The sequence below is a fragment of the Candoia aspera genome, chromosome 2 (assembly GCF_035149785.1).
Source record: "Candoia aspera isolate rCanAsp1 chromosome 2, rCanAsp1.hap2, whole genome shotgun sequence".
NCBI lineage: Eukaryota > Metazoa > Chordata > Lepidosauria > Squamata > Boidae > Candoia > Candoia aspera.
Window position 1 is genome coordinate 156,381,839 of NC_086154.1, and position 25,038 is coordinate 156,406,876.

Sequence of the window (25,038 nt, forward strand, 5' to 3'; positions counted from 1 at the left end):
TCTCCTTCGTGCCACCCCTTCCCCCACGCTGCAGTTCGAGCCGGACGAAGTCGTCGGTGTTGCCGCTTCTGCGCGGGAACCGAACGCTCGAGCGGCTGATCGACCGAACGCTTCGCGTGGGGATAGTTAGTACCGGTCGCCGTCGACGGGCCCTGCCCGGTCGGTAAGTAGGCGGCTGCGCAGCGTAGGCAGGCAGGCAGGCAACGCTGAAGCCGAGGATTCCTCTGGGGAATAGGTTGGCTGGGGCGTGCGTGAAACACGCGTGGCGGTGGAGTGGTGTGGCGGGCGGATGGCTGGATCTGCGGGTCGCGGAGAACCTCCTGCTCGTATTGCTCGGCACTCGCGCGCGCGCTCCATTGTGTTGAGGAAACAAAATGGCGGCGGATGGGCCAGAAGGCGAGGGGTGGAGAGCGAGCGGGGGAGAACGGTAATGGCGCGTGAGCGGCTTAACGGAAAGCGAGCAGTAGTTGGAAGTGGGCGCGCTCGCTTGGTCTCCTGGCCTTCCAAACCTTGAATCGCTGTTGGAGTGGCACCTCACAATGACGCCTTTGCTCCTCCTGGTTACCGCAGCCTCCGCCCCCCCTCCCAAGACATCTTTCTCTGGGCTGCTGCTTCTGCCCTCGAGTTCCCCTTGAAAGGAAGAAGTGGTCTAGGCCCAGGGCCTGGGACGTTTTCCAGGTAGCCGCTAATGACTTAATCGACCCTCCGGCTTCGTGTGGTTGCGCCTCTGGGGCCTGTTTTCTCTGGCCTTTCCCGCCTCCTGGTGGTTTCGCCTCTGCCTTTCTGTGGAGAGTACACGGTATTTTCCACGGTATTTTCTCGGCTCCGCATCCACTAAAGCTGGCTTATGTGTGAGCCATTTGCCACCCTCCTTGCTGTAAGCCACCTTTCGAGCCTTAAGGCTCCAGACGCGTGGTGAAAAATGCGGCATGAACTTGTTCCATTTCTCCTTGAGGACACGTCTAGGTCCTGTGGCGGATGTGTGTCTGCGGGCACGAGGAATCTTTCTTTTGGGATCGGAAGGTTTTGCCAGTAACCACAGCTCCCTCGTGGGGCAATGGCAGGGGTGGAGTTTTCTCTGCATGATGTTTGCTTATAATTAATGTATCAGTCGAATAATCAGGCAAATTGTTCTGGGATTATTGATAGAGACACATTGTGAGGTTATGGTGTTTTCTCAGTTAGATTTCCACTTTTGTTTAAAGAGCAAGTCTTTTAAGCTTGGCCAGATATCCCAGTTTGCAAATAGCATGCTCCAGGATATCCAAATGTGAGACTTAATGGAGGATATAGTGGTTGTGTTAGGACTACACAAATTCAGTGTGTTTTGGTGTGGTAACTGTATACATTGAACTGTGTGGTAGAAATTCAGCTATTGTTTTGGGGTACAATTCTTGTGATTAGTAACCTCCATATTTTAAATGGGCCCAAAGTCCTACTTGTCAAGAGTTCTTTCTGTGATAAACCAACCTATTCTTAGGGTGATATGCATGATGTGCAGTTACATCATTAATGTAAATGCTTGATTCTCTTCCAAATCTTCCTGTTCGCTGAAGTTGGTGATTTTTAAAAATTCTTTTCAGAGTACCTGAACACAGTGCTAATACAGCTTAAAAGAAACAGATTTCCTTTGGGGAAAAATCATCAAGGATCTGAAGCAAAATGGTAAGGATCTGTCATTCAGAAATGAATTGCAGTACCATGTATTTTTGTTTTACTTATTTTACATTTTAAATTTCAGCGGCCAATGCGTATTTTTGTAAATGATGACCGCCATGTCATGGCAAAGCACTCTGCAGTTTATCCAACTCAAGAAGAACTGACAGCAGTTCAAAACATGGTCTCTCACACTGAGCGTGCTCTCAAAGCTGTGTCTGACTGGATTAATGAACAAGAGAAAGGTAATAGTGAGCAGCCAGAACCTGAGACCATGGAGACTGTAGCTGAAGAAGAGAACAAAGAAGGAAGGTATGTAACTTTATTCATAACTTGTTCTTAGAGATGCTGACAAGTTTCTCAAAGAATTTTCATCTGCTTTAGATGCGAACAGCTGTATTGCAATTTACATTGACATTTTTAATAGTAATTTTATTGAACATTACAATTAAGATAAGAACTAATAAACTAAAAGAATAAAAAGAAAAAATAGTGTAGAAAAGAAGGAAAAAAGTAGAAAAGAAAGAAAAATAGTGCTGTAAAGGAAAAAATATATAAAGAAATGACTTCCCCCTTTATAACAGTAACTATAAAAATTTTTAGTAACTTATCACCTTCCCTTAAAATACAACAAATGATAACTTCTTCTCATATCTCCTCTCTTATCTATAAAAAAATCTTTAAAGCCTTGTCACTCAGTCCTGGTCAGCAAAAGTCCATTAAGGGTTACCAGAGATAACATACTTAATTTAATCTTGATCAAATAAACCGACTTTATATTCCTTCCTTTTACTTTTAACAATCTTGATCTTTTTATATTCCCTTCACTTTTAGTGATCTTGATTCTTAATCCCCTCAAATAATGTTCTATAACTGGATTTCTATTCATTTTTTCTTCGTCCTTTCTCACACAATTATTTTAAACTTTAACAAGGCTCTTTTGTAAATCCAGTATAAGGAAGTTATGCAGGTTACCCTTTTGGTTTGTTAAGACATCAGCAGGATTCATTTGTACATCCAGTGTAGCATCTCCTTCCACAGTACACACTGTACTGTACTGCACACACTGTGTCCCGTCATTTTTAACTCCTCTTCCAAAATAGTCTATCTGGTAAAACTTGCTCCTCTTCAATATCCTCTTCCAAACACAGCCTATCTATAATGGCAGATACTCTTAAAATTAACTTCTGGATCCCTTGTTCACAAATATTGCTCAATAAGTCCAACGTTAAAGTATTTTGATCCATTCTGTATTAGTAAGTCGAACTTAAGTGTTCTTCTTCTTTAATTGTAATCTTTAAATCTTTCTGGTTCCTTCAAATGTCCAACCTTCAAAGTTCCATCCTATCATTTTTTTTTAAAGAATTCAAAACAAAAGCATTTTCCCACGGGAAGGATAATTAATTCCAAAATCTTATTTCAAATCCATCTAGACTCTTAGTCCATTTGTAACTTTCCAAAATCAATGTTGTAATCACCCTTTTGCTGTTTGTTCTAAAAAAAAGAATTTTTAAGTCCTTAAATGTGTATTTAAAACTTTAAGGGTTGAACAAAACTCAACCAGTGTAGGAAAACTTGCCATTATGAAGATTCCTAATACCTGAAAAGCAGTTAATAAGCAATTTCCAAAAATGATTAAGAAGGGAAGTATGCAAATACATGTCCTTTGAAGCGCCAACCGCTGTTTGGGCAAAGATGGTGACTCTTCATTTCCCAGAGCTCTAAACCTGCTGGAGACCACTGTCTTACACTCTCCTGGTGAGGAAAAACTGTCTGGAGCACTTGTGGGTGATCCCAAGCCCTCTCCTTGTCTGTAGAGGAATCCTGAAGAGCTGGTCCATTTGCCACCATGGTTATCAACTCAGCTATGCGTGGAGCCATCTTCAGTTTGCCATTTCTTCCCTGAAAGCAGTTTACGTTATTGTTTTTAAGAGGTTTTCCACCTTAAAGGGGTAAATGCAATCTTCACTTTTTTTCATTTGCGTTTCTGAAATGAAAACTTCATTTATGGCAGAGAAAGAATACTGTGCTTGTTTGACAATTTAGATAAATATAGCAACACAGAATGCTTTCAGATGCTTTCAAAGAATTCTATATAGCACAATCATAAGCATGTTTGTTCAGTCCTGTTAACAGGAAGAAGAGCCTTAATGGTTTTCCTCTTGTTTCAAAGTATGCATTTTTATTATTTTTGCAAAATACACACACTGTAATTACAGATTTTAAAAATACACTGATGTTGAGCAAGATTCCATTGCTTTTGATAGTGATGACCTTAAAGTATATGTGCAATTATCTAACTGAATGTTACTTCCTCTTGCTTTTCCTTTACTGTTTGGCTGAGAGGAAAAAATGCTTTTCCTCTTACTCTGTTTGGGGGAGAAAAGGATATTTATGTGAAAAAACAGGATCCCAGCATGGAAACTATTTGGTAGGGGAATACTAATGGGAAATTATGGATAGAAGTATAAGAATAGGAGTCAAGGAATGGATGAGAATTGGTGAATTGGGAAAAGGATTGCGTATGGACTGTGTCATTGTATGTGAATGCATCTGAGATGATTGAATGGAAGCAAAAATGACTACATAAGGGATGAAGGAAGGTGAGAGAGGGGTGAAACTACTCACTTCTTTGTTTAGCTGCATCTCAGCAGTTTTTATCAGGCAGGTTGCTTACCCCCAAAAACAGTCTGTTAGGGAGAATGAGATTGTGGATCTAAATTAATTTGAGGATAATATCAGCTTCCTAAAAGAAGTTTGAATTTTTTAAAAAAATCCAGTGTGTTAACTATATTAGAATTACTCTGATTAGTAAATAAAACTGAAAGTGTTCTCCGTTAAAGATATGATAGCACAGCAATATATGTTTTTTGGAATTGTTTATATTTTAAGAGAAAATGAGGCACCGGAAACTAATTCCCCTTCCCCCTGGTATTTCTGTTATGATTGTGTTCTAGGAGTCAGCACCTAGAAAATAACATTTGTTTGTTGTAGTCTGAACAGTGGATTCGCAGTCTAATACATAAAGCTCCCAGTTTGATAGCTAGTGTGTTATTAATTGAATTTATAAACAGTCTCTTTTTAAAATTGGCAAACTCTTTAGCTGTATGTGACAAATAGAGTGGGAAGAAGGAATTATTTTGACTGATGGCTTATAGAAATCCAGACATCCTTAGCACACTTTTGTCAAGCTCTAATTACAGGTAGTCCTTACTTAACCATTTGTTCAGCGATCATTGGAAGTTATGGCAGCGCCCCCCACGGTCACATGATCAAAATTCAGGTGCTTGGCAGCCTGCCTAAACTTACTTTTTTTAATATAATTTTTATTAAGAATTTTAAATACAGTAGTAAAAACTAATACAAACTAAACTTAAAGAAAATAGAATGAAAAGAAAGAATAAAAAGTGCAGGGAAAAAAGAAAAGAAAGAATATAATGAAAAGAAATATACAAAGAAGCGACTTCCAACCTTCAACACAAGTATAAACAAATTTAATAACTCTTCACCCCCATAAGGTTAAACAGATATCATTTCATCCCGTATTCCATTCCTTATGTATAAGCAAATCTATAAAACATCAACTTTTCAATCCTGGTATCAGCAAAAAAATAAATGGTTGCCAGAACATAGCAAAAAAAAAAAAAAGTCTTATTTTAACCTTCATCAAATAAGCCAACTTTATATTCCTTCCTTTTACTTCTAACAGTCTTAATCTTTAATTCAATCGAATATTGTTGTAGGATTTGATGTCTTCAATTCTTCCTTATCCCATCACATAGAAAGCTTTAACAAGCTTCTTTTGCAGATTTTGTAGATTCGATTCGATAAGAAAACATTTTCTTTATCATTTCTATTTCCCTTTTAATTTTTAAAACTTCAGCCAGTTTCTTTTGTATGTCCAGTAAAGCTTCCTTTTCCAAATCATTCTCTTGGCCTGTCATTTGTAGTTCCTCATTCTGCACTTTATTTTGTCAGATAAAGTTTGTTCCACATCTGTCATTACTTCATTAAAACTTTTAGATATAGTATCTCCATAGTAGCAGACATAATTACTGACAGTGTTGATATTGTAGTTTCTAACTTCTGGCTCCATTCTTCAAATACCTTCTTTAATATTTCTGATAACATTTTGTAAGTTCCAATATTAACTGTCATCAGGCTTGGTTATTTTTCTTCTGCTTAAAATATTTAATCCACTCTAGTGTCCAGTTTCTAAAATCATCACTTATCTTTTCTCATGATTTGCAATAACCAGGATAGCCAAAATAAGTCTGTTTCCGAAGAGAAGTTTATTTTTTATAGTTAATTCCAAAATCTTATAGGAAAAGTCAATATTCCAAATTTATCTGGATCCTTAATCCGTTTATAACTTTCTTAGATCAAAATCTTATTTAGCTTTTTGCTGTTTATTTCAAATTCTTTAAGTTCTTAAGCTTGCAATTATTTATTTTGTCAAATTTTGCCACAGCCCATCTCCCCCCTGGAGGGGGATTTGTCTTTGATTCAGAGTTGAAGATAAACTCACCTGATGAAGACTTTTCAAACTTGTTGTTCTGAAGGTCTCTAATAGCTTGAAGATGGTTAATAGGCAATTTCCAAAAGTGATTAGAAAGTGAGGTTTGCAAACTCAGTGTCCTTTAAAAGGCTCTTCCACAGTTGCAAGTAAGATGGCTGATCCCATCATCTCCTGGCGCTCAAACCCATGGGAAACTGCTGTCCTGGAGTCTCCTCACAAGGAGCAGCCATCCACAGCATATGTGGATGTCCTCTCCTTAACTGGAGAGGTTCCAAGGAACCAGTCTACTCACTGGTTCCTTGGTCATTGCTGCATCTCAGAGCTAGAGTGCAGGGTGGCCAAAAGGGCAGAGATGGGGGGAGTTGACGAGGAGGCAGTCCCTTACCTTACCGAGGCTCAGAGCTGGGAGGGACCAACCTGGGAGTGACTTGGATTGGGGTGGGTCCTTACCTAACGACTGGGTGGGATTTGGTAAGTGACAGCAACGGGTAGTGCCGGGATTGCGGTCACTAAGTGATGGGGTCACATGATGTCATGCTTTATGACTGCATCACTTAGCAACAGAAATTCTGGTCCCAATTACTGTTGTTAACCAAGGACTGCCTGCATATGGCTTTAAGCAAATAATCTTTCTCAGTTTCTTACCTGATCTCCAGATAAAGCAAAATGCTTGACATGTTACAAGAATTGCAGTTGAATAAGATTAGCATATTACCCTTTAGAGGCTCCCGAAACTTTGTAGATAGTTCCTGATGTTGGCATCATTTTGGACTGGAAGTGAATCATTGGGGTCTATCCAATATCACAAAAGCATATCCCAGTAACTTCAGCCCACATCTGCCATCCAGAGCAAATATGGGGAAAGGGAATTCTGAACTTCCGCAAGTGGAATACTATCTGCTATTCTGCTTGCAGGACTGAGTGCTACCCCTTTTGTTTTGATGATGTCCAGAAATCACACTGATACTCCAGTGAGAAATGGTGGTGTAATTTCTTTCTGATTTTTAACATAATACAACAAAACATAGGTATGCTCTGCGAGGGAGAGGCATTTAATAGGCTGCATGTGCCCTGCCCTCTCCCCGTTTGACATAACCCACATTTAATGGCGTAATAACTGTTTTTATATGCAGCTTTTCATGGTTTTGGATTAGGTGGATGTATTAAATCTCCATCATACTTTGGTTAATGGATCAGTTTTATTCTTTAAAACTTTAAGAAAAAAACAATTTAAGAATTTCAGGGGCTATCCCATCCATTGCCAGCTGCGGTCTTTAGGGGACTGAAAAAAGAAACACTTAAATCCAAAGATACAACCCACCACTAGATAAATGTTTGTTCCAATTCAGGCAGATAAGTAGATAGCATTTCCTGCCTCAGATCCCTGACATTACACAGCAAGGCTCACATTGGCTCTCAGCTGCACAAAGCAACATGGGAAAGTAGTGTGTTTCTTGGGCCACAAAAAATTAACCATCCCTGTGGTAATATATTAACAGAGTTGCTATAGCTGACAATAAATGTGGAAACTGGTTGGAGCACCAACTTTCTGGAAAATTAAAATAAGTATATTTATATATAAAATCTAAACTTTACTAGTTGGGCGGGAAATCCTGTCTGTTGTTCCAGAGAGATCCAATGTTGGAACCTCTAATATGACCAAAGGCCTGCTGGTGCAAGTTCTGGCAAGGCAGAAGGTGGGTGTTCCTATTTTTTGTCATGTCCTTTTCTTCAGTTGATTTAAATATTTTTACCACATGCCATTGTGGTTTCATGGTGGATTGCAATATTAGGAAAATTATATACCTTGGAGGCTGGCATTAAATTTCCCCTGTGTAGGGTTATGTCTAATGATGATGGTGAGAAGCTCTGCTAACATACTTAGTGATCAACCCCAAATCGATTCTGCTTTTCCTCTTCAGAGTTGGAGAGATAAAAGAGCTAAAAAAAAATTAAGCCGCGTCTGTGAGTATCGTATCACATTTAGATGTCTCTCTAACTTTAGAGAAGGAGATCCATTTATCTTGTGGACTCTCAGACCCCACCTGAAAACATGGACCTGTATTGTGACATATAATGTATTTAATTTTTAAAATGACATTTTTTATTCAAACAGCACTAAACAAATACAACCTATGCTAGGGATGAAGCTGCAGCCAAGGGTCCCTAAGGATGGCTTCTAGACATTTGGGAAAATATTTTGCAGTTTGAAATAGTCGGCCTAGTAGAAAACAGATAGTTTATTGGTATAATTTCATAAATAAATATTGGTGCTGAAAATATTACATTATTCTACTTGAACATTATTGAACAGTACAGTTTAGTATTGCATTGCATAAAGCTTCAGTCCTATTTCTGTTCACTACAGAAAGATTCAGCAGCTGATGGACAAAATAGTTTTCTTGTTGCAATCCATGTGAAGGATAATAAACAGGAAAAATAATTGCTTGATAAAAAATAAAATAATATCATGGTCTGATGCTAAATGAATGAACTTTCAAGTACCAAAGCACACTTTAATATTGCAGCTGAATCAGCTTAGTATCATTTCTGCTTGTTGAAAATTTGCTTTAACAATATATAAAGGAAGAGTTGACTTATTTTGGTAAAGGTTTTTTTTTTTTATAGTGAGCAGAAGACTACAGAGCACTTGACTAGGACCCTTCGTGGCGTGATGCGTGTTGGTCTTGTAGCAAAAGGCCTCTTGCTGAAGGGAGACTTGGATCTTGAACTGGTTTTGTTATGTAAAGAGAAACCCACTGTTGGTCTCTTGGAAAAAGTAGCTGACAATCTCAGCACACAGCTTGCTGTGAGTATAAAAATAGGCTTATGCATAGTATCCTAATGTTATGTTTAATATAGATATATAATGAACTGTTGGTTCTATGTTACTGGACTAACTATGGAGTTTGGTATGCCAGCAAGCTTGCAGCATTCATGCTGTTCATATAATAGGACCTATTCAAGGTTTTGTGATATCCTTTCATACAGCTATACTGGACTTAAAATACACCTAGTAGTGCTATAACGTCTTTATTATTAAAATGTGCTAGATGTTGAATCATTTATGACCCTTTTTTAAAAATACTGCTCAAGAAGTTCCCTGCTTCTGATGTGTCTCCTGATAATTAACTATGCTGATTTGATTCTATGGTATACTGAACAAATGCATTTATTATATTTATAATGTGTGTGTGTATATGTGCATACATATGTGTGTACTTCCTAGAGATTTGGATGTTTAAATCAGATAATTCAAGTTATTCAGACCAATTGAGGGCTTCAGTGTGCCTATAAATATTATGTTAACATTATTTTAGAACAATACATACTGCACAATACTTTTAGATTGCATCTAGGAATATTCTGTCATGGTTATCAGTAGTGGTTGATTTACTACTATGAATATAAATATAATGTAAATCAGCAGCAATAACTGTTTTAGTAGCCAATCAGTACCTTCCTTAATTTTCTCCAATATTCATACCACTTCTCCTGGAAGACAGTTAAAAAACAGCAGAAAATGGCATTTCCTCTTTCTTCTAGTCAGCCTTTCTATTCTGCCTGCCCTCAATACTAACAGATTTCCCCCCTGCCACTGCCCTGGAGGGCTTTTCTAGCTAAGATGGTAAAGTACAGAGATACCATAGTATAGTTTTTTTAAAGATTTGGCTGCTGGTGTAAAAAGTGAACATCCCTAACTGATCCTAAATCACTACTGATTGTATCAGTTATTCTGAAAGGAATGTGTTTGTCCCTGAACTCTAAAGTGAATGTTTGGGAAGAGACAAAAAACTGAGAATCTAAAGTATTTTCTTGTTTTTCAGGCTATTACTGAAGACAAATACGAAATTATTCAATCTGTCAGTGATGCTGCAATTACAATTAAGAATACAAAAGAACCTCCACTGACACTCACCATTCACTTGACATCCCCTGTTGTTAGAGAAGAAATGGAAAAAATGTTAGCTGGAGGTATGGAAGACTGAAAATTGCTAGCAGCCCCAGAATGAGTTTCCACACTGACTTCGCTATTCATTGTGGTGTTCAGTTTCTTGATTAGGCAGAGCAATTTCATGCAAGTCAACTTTGTGTCACAACATTATACAGTTTCATGATTATGGACCATCTGGTACTGGCTTCTAGAATTTGAATGGCATTTCCAAATTAAATGCTTTTTTAAACATTTAGGCCTTTTGGTCTGGCCTAAGCCTTTATACAAGTGTATAAGTTCACTTGGGTGTAATAATTGTTTCTTTATTAAATGTATTGATTATAGATGATATATGTGCAAAACCAAATCTTAAAATACCAACGATTTAGTTTAAAAAACGTTTGCATGTTTGTGAAATTCAGTGTATTACATAAAGCAGTTTGTGTTGCAGCAAAAATGATTACTTTTTGTGTTTTTTTTTTTCTTTAGTTTCAGCCTGTTTGGCTGAATTTTAAAACACAATGCAGAGTTTTGGATAAAGTTACTATATCTTTTGCTTTATTTAAATGTGGGCTAGTTCACATACATATATAATTACAACCTTACAATTTGTAGCTGAGCTTACAGAAAGCAGTTCACATATGGTATTTGATACTAAAAATGTCTGGTATATGATGTTGCAGTTCTCATGCAAGATTGTCATATAAATTAATTGCTGGATCATGTGAGGTGGAATTCACACTGACGTTTTCATGTGTGATTTAAACTGAATTTTTCAGTAGCCAGGTGAGCCATGAATACACTGTTGTAAACCACCCAGAGGACCCCCCCCCCTTTGGGGGGAGACAGGTGGTGGCAAAATTTAAATACATACATACAATAAATACACTATGCTAAAACACTAAAATCTTTTAAATGATTGAACTAGCCTCATCTAAAACAGTGGCTTTTTCCTCTCTTCAGTTTTGCTGCAGCACAGATACGATATTAATGTGTTCCTTGATTGTTTTATGGTTTGATATCTGACACATCTACCAAGCCTTCTAGTTTGTCGATTTTAGGGACGCTGGACCTTTGACCAACAGGACGCACTCTGTCATGGGCTGGGGCCAGGGCAGTCGAGCCTTGTGGGCGGAGGGGGTTCCTTTTAGAAGAGCTTTTAGTTATGTACTACTACTGGATATAGAGTGGGAATCTAATTTTAACCTTCCATTTTGTTGATTAGTGTAGTTCTATAGCCTGGTTACAATAGTCTAGAAGCTGTCCTTTTCTATAACGTTTCTTTCCCTGTATAAAAATGAGTTAGTGCCTCATTGTTCTCCTTACTTAGTTGTCACTTCATAAGGATGAAAAAAAATATAATGTATTGAGGCTATACTTCCAGGTACAGGGCTTTAGATCAGAGCTCTGGGAGCCTCAGCTGCCCTTTAGGAAACTGCCTCATCCCCTCTCCACCCGACAGAACCCCCTTGGTCAAACTGTACCTTGTCTTCTTATTCCACCCACGAATAGAAACGCTATCAGTCAACGACTCACCGGACGTTCTGGACAGGCAGAAATGCCTTGCTGCCTTGGCGTCACTCCGACACGCCAAGTGGTTTCAGGTTTGCATTTTGTTCTTATATTTGTCTTTAAGTAGAAAACTTGTAAGTTGTAATTGCCTAACTTTGTTAAAATGTTTTAATGTGAATTGTAGATGTGCAGAACTTAGCATCTGTTAAATGCACAGTTGCTAAAGAAGCACTTGAATGAATTTAGTTTTTCAGAGAAATGGCATAATTCCTAGTTGCTGCTTTGTGTTAAGAGTAAGTTTTCATAACACAGTAACTAAAATTACAGAAATAAAAAGCTATGGAAATATATACATAGTTTACCCTTGACAAAGTAGCACTACAAAAATTTGTATTTTGTCTCAGATTGGTTTTGATGTTCATTACTGAACCCTTCTTGCTTATTCATTTATTCTAGGCCAGGGCAAATGGCTTGAAATCATGTGTCATAGTCATCAGAGTGCTGAGAGATCTCTGTACCCGTGTTCCTACTTGGGCTCCGCTTAGAGGATGGGTAATCTTATGAGTTATATTTCCTTTTCAGTGTACAAATGTGTAATAAGATAAGAAATGTTCTATATGTAATGGCAAACTGTTCTAATTTTTTAAATAATAAAGAGCTCCCGTAAAATTGGGCAACCTTAAGATGTCCCCATCTGTTCCGAGCTCTTTAATAGGGCATTGGCTGAATGTGGCCAAGTTCTTGTGCAGTGCAGGCTTCTGTAGATGATGGAATTTGGGGAAAATCTTTCTATGTTTTGGCTTGAGTGTTAGAAATATGTTGCTTGACTTAACCAGTCTCAGATATCATTGAACCTCTAGTCAGGCCTGTCTAATAATTGAGTTCTAAAGCTCATGTCCTATGCTTTTAGAAGTGGGCAGTCAGTAATACACAGTTGTAGAATGTTTCTAGTTCCTTAATTGAGATAACAAATTTTTACTATTATTAATGTGTTTCTATCTAATACTGTATATAATGACAGTGGTATGTCAGTTATTTCATGGATGCTGACAGACTTTTCCCCTCTTCCATTCACACACACGTTTCAGACCTTCAGACAAGCTGGTCTGTTACTGCCAAATATGTTCACACGTAATAAATTAAAGCCTAATGTTGTTTCCAACAAAATAAGGTTGATCTGAAGACCGTGCACTCACGGACCACCACTTAAAGGTTTGCAATAAACTAAATGCTGATTGCTGTCAAATTGTTTTTGCCATTGCCTTGCAGCTGCAAGGAACTTGCAGTTACAAGGAAAATGGCTGTTAAAGAGATTGAACAAGTAAATCAAAATTCACATACCCATCTATGACAGGCAGAAAGACCCAAGAGTTAATGGTAAACTCTGCAACCAAGCTGATAATTGCATTTCTCAGATTCTGCTGGACAAATGACTCAACTTCACTTTGGTAGAATTCAGGCTTTTGTAGAAGTAACATGGTAATCATCTGAAGACTGAATTCATTGTTTTGGACACTTGTAAATAGAATTTAAACACTAAATATCACATGTTGCGTTCATGCTTCCCCATCTGAATATTATGTCATAGAAGTTATTTGGAAGTAGAAATATCCACATACATTCTGCATATCTGACAACATGTTTCTTTCCTACATCTGTAATCAGCTAAGATCTTAAGGGTGTATGCTAGCAGCGGCAATTCAAGAGAAGTTCCTGATACAATTATTCTATTTTATTTCTATTTGCAATCGAATGATTTTTCGTACTTCCAAGCTATAAAAACAAAAACAAAACATCCACAGTAAGATTCAAAACAATCAGAACGATCTGTTGGGAGGCTGTTCCAAAGTACTGGCACTGCCACAGAAAAGCAGCACCATCTAGTCTCAGCCTCCCAAACCTCTTGGAAATGTAGGATTACAAGACGCTTTTCCCCGATAGTGGTTGGATCAGATGGTCCTGAAGGTATCCACATAACAAGCCATGGGTCAATACCAGCACCTTAAATTGTACCCAGAATCTAATCGGCACAAGTGCAGGGCCTGTAGAATCACTGTTATATTTTCCCAGGATTGAGCACTAGCAAGCACATAGGCTACCGTATTTTGGAACAGTTGCAGTTTCCAAGTAGACTTTTAAGGGCAGCTCTGTGTAAAGCATATCACAGTAGTCAGGATAGATGGTACTGAGGGCATGAGTTACTGTAGCCAGGTCTCTTTGCCCAAGGTACAGCCACAGTTGGCACACCAGCTGAAGCTAAGCATGGGTCTCTCTGGCTATGGCTTCCACGTGCTGATGAAGCAGGACCTGTGAGTCCAGAAGAACCCCTGAATAACCAACCCCTCCCTCCCTTCCTTGATAGGTGGAAAAATCTAAAACTTTTTTGGCTAGGACTCATTGTGACAGTAAAAATGAGTATTACTACCCAAGATGAATTTCCTATCCCAAATGGCACCAGTTCTAATCCCAGATAAAAGCTTGCAGGATTGGAAGAGAAAAATTAACATTTTTATAGTGGGGAAAAAACCTGAGTAAGATTCAAAATTTACAAGAATCAAAAGAAAGAGGTGGGCTTGCATTTCCTAACTTTAAATTTATGCGGGTCTTTAACTGTAATAAAGATTTGTTTGTTTGTAACTTTAAATTACAGGTAGTCCTTGTTTAGTGACCACAGTTGGGACCAGCAACTCAGTTGTTACGCGAAGTGGTCGCTGAGTGAAACTGCACCTGTGCTTATGATCTTGCTTCAGCTTTCCTTTGCTTTACAAACCTGTGAAGGTTGTAAATGTGAGGACTAGTTGCAACGTTATTTTTTCATTACTGTTGCTACTGCAAATGGTCACTAAATGAGGCAGTTGCTGAACGAGGACTCCCTGTATATTGTTGTGCAAGCTGCCTATCATGGATAAGAGAAAGCGATGGTCAGAAAGATCTGTATTTGTATTGTAGATTTTGATAATTGTTCTGTTCTTTCATTGTTTCGGAAATTTCTTTTCAGCCTCTAGAGTTGCTTTGTGAGAAATCAATTGGAACAGCCAATCGGCCCATGGGAGCTGGTGAGGCACTGAGAAGAGTTCTTGAATGCCTTGCATCTGGAATAGTTATGCCAGGTTAGATGGTCCTTGGCTCTTGAGAATTTCAGTGGCTATAACAGAAATTTGCTCTCTCAACTAGTACAAGTTAGATTTGATCATCTATTTCGTTTAAGATTCTGTAGTAGGGCATAATGACATGTTGAGTAGATGTTCTTTGGACCCACTATTCCAACTCCTGTAATGGGGGATAACAGACCATATAAGTAGTTTCCGGAGCACTTTTATACTTGAGCAAGCTTGACACGTTGTTGGGCTTAATGGTCTGCAATTTAGAGTAGATCAGATTATCAGCCATTGACTCAACTTCAGCTGGGCTGCTTATAGTGTTGAGTGTTAGGTGATACTAAGGGAATATTCAGGTTTACATAGAGATCCTAGGATAATTCTCTGCATATCTTCCTTGTTTCCTGCCTTCAGATGGTTCTGGTATTTATGATCCTTGTGAAAAAGAAGCCACTGATGCTATTGGGCATCTAGACAGACAACAAAGGGAAGATATCACACAGAGTGCTCAGGTATAGTTTTGATTACAGATGTTACAAAACCGCAATGAGTTCTTAATGGTAGCTAGTAACCTCCATGAGGCTGGCTTTTATTAGAAAAAGGGTCCCATTTCAGTAATGTAGGAGGCTTTATTGATTGCCAGAAATGAGGTATCAGGTTTTTAACACTTAACATTAAGTTCCAGAGTACTTAACTATGATTTTCAGAAGACGTTTATGTGAAATACTGGGACCGGGTGTCATTTTAATAGATGTTGGGAGCAGAGTGGCTCCTCAATAACATGCATTATATCTTTCTAGCATGCTCTAAGGCTTGCTGCTTTTGGCCAGCTTCACAAAGTCTTGGGGATGGATCCATTGCCATCAAAGATGCCCAAGAAACCAAAAAATGAAAATCCAGTTGACTACACTGGTAGGTTTTGAAACTTGGGAACTCTATTTCTCACAGATTTATTGGCATTTGTACTGACATTTTGAACTCTTGTGTTACCAGTCCAGATCCCCCCTAGCACAACATATGCTATCACTCCATTAAAACGTCCTATGGAGGAAGATGGAGAAGAGAAGTCTCCAAGCAAAAAGAAAAAGAAGATTCAGAAAAAAGGTATTGAGTTGACAAGAGGTAGGTATGCTTAGTTTTTCAGGTGTTCACCAAGATAGTTATTTTGGTTTCAGCGTTACATGTAATTAGATGAATAGTAGAAAGTTCTCATAGAAATGACAGGTCTTTATGCTTTTGCTTGATAGCAGTAAAGTTAAGACTGCATTTAGCAGTTGGCAATATTAATGCCTAGGCTCTCATACAAAGATGTTGTTATCTAAAAACAATTTCTTTTCTTCAGAGGAAAAGTCAGAACCTCCACAAGCTATGAATGCTCTGATGAAACTGAACCAGCTAAAACCTGGACTTCAATATAAACTAGTATCTCAGACAGGTCCAGTTCATGCTCCTATATTTACTATGTCTGTGGAAGTCGATGGCATCACTTACGAAGCTTCAGGACCTTCCAAAAAAACAGCCAAGTTGCATGTAGCAGTAAAGGTAAAGGGTAGTTGTGAATATGTGCTTTTGCTTTTAAACCACTTAAATTCTTGAATTCCTTCTCAGAAAATGAATTGGTGTCTTGACTTATTGATTCTTATCCCAGCTTTATTTTTGGCCAACTCAAGAGGGCATACATACTTTATGCTTCATCCTCCTGTTTTCCCCACAACCACCACTCTGAGGTGAGTTGGGCTGAGAGAAAGCAACTGGCCCAAGTTCACCCAGCCAGCTTTTATATCTAAGGGAGGACTAGAATTCCGTAGTCTCCTGGTTTCTAGCCCAGCACCTTAGCCACTACACCATCCTGGCTTTTGTATTTCACAAAAGCATAGTGGATGACTGGTTAAGAAACCAGAATCAAAAATTAATGTATGTGTAAAAATAGCCAATGTGTGTTTGTCTTTATTATGATTTGGCATTAGCTGAGTTAACAGACTCTAGTTCTAACTTGTGGTCTTGCCCATGGGGCCATATTCTGTAAGAGGAGCCCACCCAGGATCCCTGTAACATTTACTTTTAAATCATAGTTGAGTTAACTTTATTGGAAGCAGTTACACAGATGATTTAATTTACTTTCAGTAGAGTTTAAATGTAAATGAAATCAAACTTTGTTTTTTACTTGCTCCCTTTAACGTCGGGCATTTGCCACTCAGAGACTAAATACAGCCTCTTAAAGCATTGTGCACTCTGATCTGGTTGAGTGCTGCACAGCCAAAAAATGAAAGATGGATTAATTGTGTTTGTGAGTGAAGATGTGGCTGTTCCTTTCAGGATAGGTAGTAGGATTCTTTAAAGTTGCTAAGAAGCTGTACAGTAGATGGTATTAGAACAATTATAGCTAATTTCTTGTTGTTTTAGGTTCTGCAAGACATGGGATTACCTACAGGTGTGGAAGGCAGAGAGAGAGGTGATGAATCAGCAGAGGAAACAGATCAAAAACCAGTTGCAGTTGCTGCTCCTCCTATAGTGGAAATTATTTGTACCCCTAGTGCTGCTTCTCCTTCAGAGCAAACAGAGGTGAACATTGCTTACTCTTCTCTTAGGTGTTTCATACCTGTATATTTCATTCCACATCAGTGCCATGTTTCTACTTCATTTTAGCAACTTCTTTATCATCTGTTTTTGTTTGTGCTTCTCTTCACCTGTTCTAGTTCCCCTATCACTAACATTTCTGGGGGTGTTCCCCATTGAATTGCATTTCTAGAAAACTCCTTTCTGTGCAGTTCTCTATGGTCTGTTTTAGGAAATAATTCCTAAACTATATCTTATCACTGTTTCTCTTACTATATTCCTCCAACTATACATGCAAATCTTAGTGATCTGTGCCTATATTTATTTTATTTTATTTTATTTACTTTAAAATTTCTAATACCGCCCATCTCTCCCAAAAGGGGGACTCTGGGCGGTTTACAATAAAATCAAAAATTAAAAGCGTATAAATTACAATACAACAATAAATAAAGGTAAAATAGATATAAAATCCAAGAGGCAAAGATCTTATCCATTGGGCAGAGATCTACCCCTATATTAGTTAGCTTCTGCCCAGAGCATGTTGCTGTGCAGAGAGGTTTCTAGCAAACTGGCCACTAGAAATAAGAACAGTGATTTTGGTAAGCCTTTGGGTTAGTCTGTGCTGGCTTAGTTAGATACTTTATTAATTTAGAGCCAGACAAAGAAAGTAACTGGTTTAGTGTGCACTTACCTTTCTTTAATTTGTAAGTTATACTTTTTAAATGTTGAAGGAAACATCAGTGCTTTTTAAAATTTAATCAGACGTGTTTTCAGTGCAATATTTTTACTTCTTAGAATGTGAAACAGCAGGGACCAATACTGACCAAGCATGGAAAAAATCCAGTTATGGAACTCAATGAGAAACGGCGTGGCTTAAAATACGAGCTTATTTCAGAAACTGGTGGCAGTCATGACAAACGGTTTGTGATGGAGGTGAGATGACTTGGTCCACAGGACTGATTTCATAATTGCTATTATAAGTGCCTTGGCCAGAGTTGCATCTCTGTTCCTGAAACCATTTTTCGTTTCGAAGGTTGAGGTTGATGGCCAGAAGTTCCAAGGAGCTGGTTCAAATAAAAAAGTAGCAAAAGCTTATGCTGCCCTGGCTGCATTAGAAAAGCTTTTTCCAGATGCCCCCCTTCCAATGGAGCAGAAGAAAAAAAGGGCCCCTATGCCAGCACGAGGTGGACCCAAATTTCCTGTAAAGGTAGGTACATGCACTACAGTTCATGATTATATCAGAAATACCCCTGCATTTCTCTAGAAACTGAGGGTTAAAGTTTGATTGATAGTTTGAAGCATATTTGACTTTGCATTTTTCAGACACACGTATGTATGTATGTATGTATGTATGTATGTATGTATGTATGTAGAATAAGTGGCCAGGGCCAGGAATAAATAGCTTTCATATATTTTTCTAATGAGTGGATTTCAATTAATTTCAACAGCATAATCCAGGCTATGGTATGGGAGGTCCAATGCATGCTGAAGTGCCGCCGCCTCCAAGCATGCGGGGTCGTGGCAGAGGAGGAAATATCCGAGGCCGAGGCAGAGGCCGAGGTGGATTTGGTGGTGCCAATCATGGAGGTTATATGAATGCTGGTGAGTTGCATTACTTTTATTTACTACTATGACATTTAGAAACAAATAGTAAGTTTCCTTATGCAGCTTAATCACCTTTGAAACTTTATAGCATGTCTTATGTTTGAACTTACGCTATTCATAACGTTCGGAATTTGGTTATTCCATTTGGGGTAGATGGAATGTTGCTGAGTTCAGCATACACGGGCCACACTGGGTTTTCTAGAATCCACTTTCTGTGTGTGTCAGAGCATTTACATATTGCACAAGCATAAAATCCAATTCTAAATCATTCATTTAAGGTAATTCCAAGTGAATAATATTTTTGGTATTTTCTCCTAGGGGCTGGATATGGAAGTTACGGCTATGGTGGCAACTCTGCAACAGCAGGCTATAGTAAGTGTTTAATGGGAAAAAAAAATAGACACGACACTCTGGGATAACAAAACTCAGTATTATATTTGCGTAGTGAAATAAGGAAAGATCTTTTTAAAATTGATTTTAAATTTCTCTGCTTTAAGCCAAGTGAAGCAATACACCATTCTTGTAAAACAGTTCTCCCTAAAAATACACAATTTTGTTTTGAAAGGCCTTTGATGGGAGGGGGGATGACGGGAGCAGAGAAATAAAAAATAATTTTTAAAAATGTGGCACATTTTGCCATCTTCAAAAATTCTAATTTTTTTTCCTCTGCTCTGTCTCCCCCTTTTGTAGGTGACTTTTTCACAGACTGCTACGGCTATCATGATTTTGGGTCTTCCTAGATCATCTAAAAGTATTGCACATAAAACAGCTTTTTACTCCAATTTTCTCGAACTCCAAAACCAATGTGTTCGTGCTGTGTCCCTGTGCTTCACTGGGTTTCTCAACAGTGGCTTTTCACCGCAGCTTTCTGAAACTTAGCCTACAAACAGTGGCAGTTTTAATTGCGACTTGCCTTTGGTCATACGGATGTACACAATTGGGGAGCAAAAGTTCAAGGAATGTCTTTGTGCGTTAGGCACAATAAGAGCCAACTCTGTTCTGCTTACAAGCAAAAGGCCTCTGTTTGCTTTTTATGGAAAGCATTTTATTTTTACGGAACTTGCAAAAGCGTGCTACCTTTTTGTCTTAAATTTTCAAGAGATTTTGTACAAAACATACACCTTTTAAGTCCCCAAAAGTGGGTAAATGCTTGTAATAAGGAGAAATACCTTTTAACAGTTCTGAATCTACAACAACCAAATGTTTTGAGCATGCATAACCTTGACTTGTATGTGAAAATAGTATGTGCTGATTTTAATCTCTGCATCTGTTGTGTTTCTTGTATTGGTATAACATGCAGGACGTATAGTCTGAGTTATGCTTGTTGGGTTGTACTATCTCTAACATTTCAGTCGTTTGATTAACTGCAGTGGGCTTGTTGCAGTTCTTGTAGGATGTGGCTCTTTTTCTTATTCTCCAGTACATGTCCCCAGAAGATGTATGTAGTATCACAAGACATGAAAACTACTGAACATTAAAAGGCACAGGGAATAAACTAGTCATTAAGATTTTTAATAAATGGATTGTTTGGTTCTCTTTGCTTCAGTAGTCATATTAAATGTGTTTAGTCTGATCGCTGCCTTAGGAACAACGTTAAACCAGTAGTAAATGAAATAAATGCAAGTACAGTGGAGATACAAATTTGGATAAAGGCTCTGAATATAAAAATGATACTTGGTAACAATTTAAAAGCAAAACTAAGTAAAAATTATTTTTAAATGCTATTATCCTGGAAGAAGCAATAGTGTTGGGTGTGTTTTAGGAATAACTTGGATTAAGAAGTAAAGTTACTCACAAGTAACCATTTTTAAGTTTCCATGTACATGACTCCTTGCTGAACCACAGCTGTTCAGCTTTAACTATAAGCAGATAGTTTTTATGTTTTATAAAGCATATTAACTGGTAACGTATGCTAATAGTATGCCAGAGAACAGATGTAACATCTTGTGTTCCTTTAAGAAAAAAATCTCTGGTTGTAAGTGACTTGAAACAAAGTTCAAATTGAATTCTAAGCGAAGAGCCAAACATTTAAAAATGAATAGGGCTATGGAATATGCATTAAATGGAGTTTTCTTTTATTATTTAATTATTTTTATTTTCATAATGTATAAATGGATTTTTTTTGTGCACAAAAGAAGCATGTTGTGGCTCGGAAGTGCACATTTTTACTTTTTCTGGATTCTGGCCAAGACAAAATCTAGAGGGGTCTTAAGGGAAAGGCTGGTACACTCAGTTCTCTCTCCCTTCCTCTATATAGCTTGTGCTCTAGCTCACCTGCCAATCTTCCTTTGTATTCCTTCCCATTAGTGGCTTTGTCTTTGCTCTGCTCTGCTCTCTCCCACACCAGAATGCATGTCTTTCTGCCCGTGCCATTCAGGGAACATTTTTTCAGAGTCTATACTGTGTACATTGTTGTAAGTGCTCTGATTTTGTTTCCAGCTATCACCATCACTTTATTTTACGTTCTAGGATTTTCTCTACCTCTTAGGACATGTCACCAACCTGAAGTACATAGCTATTGAATCTAAGCTTTGGGAGAATTTTTAATTCTGACTTGAGAAATTGCTATTTACAGACATTGTGCAAAATGCTATATTAGATTATTTTAAATTACATGCAGCTCAACATGGTGGGAATAATTAATACATAGATAGAGGTTCGTCTGTGAACTGTGCAGCCAGTGATACGCTTCATGCCAGAACTACATACTGTACTCAATCCTTACAGTTGTTAACAGGAATTAGGACATCTAACCTGAGTCTATGCCAGGTAGGTGTTTTTTGTTTTTTGTTTTGCAGACAGCCTACCTAATGCAAATGTTGTTGCTCAATTGAGAGGGAATCAGTTCAGAGCAATTTCACACACTCATCTTCGTAAACGTGTCATATTAAACATGAGTGTCACCTTCAGTGGTTGACCCTGTTCTCTTCTCTTTAGGCCAGTTTTACAGCAATGGTGGTCACTCGGGCAATGCAGGAGGAGGAGGTGGTTCCTCTGGCTATGGTTCCTACTATCAAGGTGGTGACTACAGCTCTCCTGCTCCTCCTAAGCATGCTGGAAAAAAACAACAACATGGTGGACAGCAGAAGCCTTCTTATGGCTCAGGGTATCAGTCCCATCAAGGCCAACAGCAACAATCGTATAACCAAAACCAGTACGGCAATTATGGCCCACCACAAGGCAAGCAGAAGGGATATAACCAAGGCAACTACGCTGCTTACTCAAATTCCTACAACTCTCCTGGTGGCGGCGGTGGAGGATCAGACTACAACTATGAAAGTAAATTCAGTGAGTTTCTCATGGATGGTGGGTTGGAGTTGAGAAAGATTCAGATAGACATTACATGAGCTTACTTCTGGTTTGTGCCAAGTAAATATGTTTAAAGCCAGAATGGAAAGCCAGAGAAGATATGGGAATGGTACTAAAAATAGTTACTGGCTTAAAAAACACTGCTAGTTATGTGTGACTGTAATTGTCAGAAGTCTAATATTGTAATTGTCACATAAGGACTAATTTAAACTTGTGAAACAGGTATCTTTGAGCTGAAAACTAGATGAAATGATTTAGAAAAAAATATTTTAAGATTTTAGTTAGCTTGACAAATTTAACTGAAATGTGGCACTGTGGTAGCCTTCCTCAGCCTGATTCCCCCTTGAATCACAAAGTTGCTTGAAATCACATCTAGATAGCGCCATTTGGGGAAAGGCAGAATGTGGGCATTCTGTTGTCTAGTGAACTTGAACAGAATAGTAGAAAAATGTTCATCTTCATGTATGCCAGTTTTTAGCATCTAGGTGCAGAATAGTTTCTCTGTTGCAGCTACTGTGTTTTATGACTGCACAGAGAGAAGCGGTGAGCTCCTTATATACAGAAAATGGAGAGGGCGAATTGTTAATTCTGGGTGTGTTCGAAGTAGCTTGTATACGTGACTTAATACACATTCTTTGATTGCAGGTTATGGTGGTGGACGTGGAGGTGGTGGTGCAAACAACTATGGTTCAGGAGGTGCCTCCTACAATGCCGGTGGCTATGGGGGAGGAGCTGGGGGAGGAGGGTCATCTTACCAAGGTAAGCAAGGTCAGTATAGAGTTAGACACGCAATCTTAAAACACTTGCGTGTTAGTGAGACAAAATTTCCCCACAGGAGTTGCATTGCCTGAATGGCCAACTCTTATCTGTGGTTACTGTCAATACTCTTGCATCCCTAAGTCTAAGGCGAACGTAGTAAATTAAAAGGGGAAGGTATTCTTGCTCAGCTCTGGGCATTAGAGAAAGAAGGATGGGATGGGATGGGATGCTTTTGTACTCTTAATCCTGCAAAGCTTGGGGCTTGAGATATGTCCTGTACTCCAAATCTGCATACGTGCCAGAGTACTTGCTCAAGGAGCATGGTAATATTAGTTATTGAACTGACAACATAAAATATTCTTAAGTGCTCTGCAATTTAAGCCTACATGTGGCAATGTATATGCCTGTTACTATGTTTAGTTCTGTCTTCTAGATATTTTTATGCACAATAGTTGGGACTTTAACTGAAGTAGCAATTACAGTGGTATATTAAAGTGACTGTTTTTCCATTTTTCTCAGGTGGATATTCTCAGTCAAATTACAATCCCCCAGCTTCAAATCAGAATTACAGTGGACCTCCAAATTCCTACCAACCTCCCCAAGCTGGATATGGCAGAAATGACCACAGCATGAACTATCAGTATAGATAAACTAGTTTGTTCTTGATGGGTCTGAATCTTTGTTATCTCCTAAACTTGCATAATCTTTGAATATTAAGTTTTATTGCATCACAGTAAACATGTAAACCCTGTTTCCATGTTGCAGTGCTCTTTGTGATATCAGTCACTAATGGTTGAGTACATTGTAATTCCATAATTAGCTGTATTTTGGACATTTAATGGTGTATTTAATGGTTTGTTAGTTTGCCATTTCAATTTTTTTGTCTAAATAGAATTTGAGTTCAATATCCCTCTTCTGTTTAAATTACATGTAGGTGTTAACACACAGGATTGCTTTAAATAGATAAGGGATGTCTTCTGCTTTTGTGAAGTGAATTTAAGCAAGCTTTCTGTATTTTAATGCTTTAGTGTTTTTCAGTTTTATAAGTGATGATTTATTTTTAAATTTGTGGGAAAGAGTGGGTTTGTATGTCTGGGTCATTCAGACAGCTCCTGGATTATGCTGAATGTAGACAAATAAACATAAACTCTTCATGTGTCTGTCCAGAATGTTATTCTGCCAAATACTATTTCTTAATCAGTAAAAGAATAACATCATTAATATTTTAAATTTTTAAGAGATGTTAGCCTGTTATATTTTTATTATTTTTACTTATTTTATTAAAATATCCTTCAAAAGGCCCTAAATATTATGCCAATAATACTCATGTGGATTTTATTTTTTTTCCCCTTGTTGAGGAATTCAAAGTTTTTTTATTAGAAAGCTCTGAAATTATCTTAAATCTAATTTCTTTAAAGAGTGGTAATAAAATGAGAGGCAGCATGGATAACCCTAAGTAACGGGACTGATCGAGGGATTCCTCAGTCTTTGTGCGTGCCATTTCTTCAGATAGGTCTGAAAAGCTGTGGTGGCTTCCTCGATTCTGTATTACGTGCAATATATGTTATGGTTGCTCAAAAGGATATGGGTTGGTACCAACACTGCAACTCATTGGTGCAGGATCTTATAAAGCACTTATAATTAATGGGCAATTATACTAAGTTGCATAGCCTGAAATTTGGCGTGTAAATTTGTTGGCATTACTGCTTAGAAATCTTAAAGCAAGGATCTTAAAAACTGGTGAGGTGACTCATGAAACTTTAAAAAATGGTGGGTGTATCAGAACTGACAAAATAAGCCTGTTGATAATGCTTCATCAGAAAGTTCAAAGCAATTATTTGAAATGCAGTGGAAGATTTTTGAAAAAAAATTGAAGAAAAAAATGAGATTACGTTTATTTGAGAAAGTTTAGTGACGTAAAACTGCTATGTTACCACTTAGAGAAAATAATTCTGCGGTATAAAAAACTACAGTTCCAAAAATGCTTAAATAGTGGTGCTTTTATGTTTGGATTCCTGAAAATTACACATTTTTTAAAAAAGAAAAAAAATTGAAGACGGGGGCATGAGTGGTGTGTTTTGAGACACTGG

General features: G+C 38.0%; 1 protein-coding gene across 9 annotated transcripts; it reads left to right on the plus strand.

Moving 5' to 3' along the window:
• ILF3 (interleukin enhancer binding factor 3) lies at positions 1 to 24,102 on the plus strand. 9 transcript variants are annotated; one of them, XM_063294503.1, is made up of 20 exons: positions 1 to 163; positions 1,584 to 1,665; positions 1,742 to 1,968; positions 8,804 to 8,984; positions 10,003 to 10,150; positions 11,622 to 11,713; positions 12,078 to 12,173; positions 14,620 to 14,731; positions 15,134 to 15,231; positions 15,520 to 15,631; positions 15,713 to 15,841; positions 16,062 to 16,261; positions 17,123 to 17,281; positions 18,071 to 18,208; positions 18,309 to 18,482; positions 18,724 to 18,877; positions 19,199 to 19,252; positions 21,818 to 22,159; positions 22,835 to 22,957; positions 23,468 to 24,102. In XM_063294503.1, the coding sequence occupies exons 2-20, from the start codon at positions 1,663 to 1,665 to the stop codon at positions 23,596 to 23,598; spliced, it is 2,673 nt and encodes an 890-aa protein (XP_063150573.1). In that variant the 5' UTR covers positions 1 to 163; positions 1,584 to 1,662; the 3' UTR covers positions 23,599 to 24,102. The 9 variants fall into 9 exon arrangements, with proteins under 9 accessions (XP_063150573.1, XP_063150577.1, XP_063150578.1 ...); XM_063294501.1 differs by having other exon boundaries at positions 2 to 163; positions 21,818 to 22,168; XM_063294505.1 differs by having other exon boundaries at positions 2 to 163; positions 22,835 to 22,948.
• The last annotated feature ends 936 nt before the right edge of the window (positions 24,103 to 25,038 follow it).

Coding starts and splice junctions, on each gene's coding strand:
- ILF3 (XM_063294501.1), top strand. Junction 11,714..12,077: donor GACACGCCAAGTGGTTTCAG/GTTTGCATTTTG, acceptor CATTTATTCTAG/GCCAGGGCAAATGGCTTGAA. Junction 17,282..18,070: donor CTCCTTCAGAGCAAACAGAG/GTGAACATTGCT, acceptor TTTACTTCTTAG/AATGTGAAACAGCAGGGACC.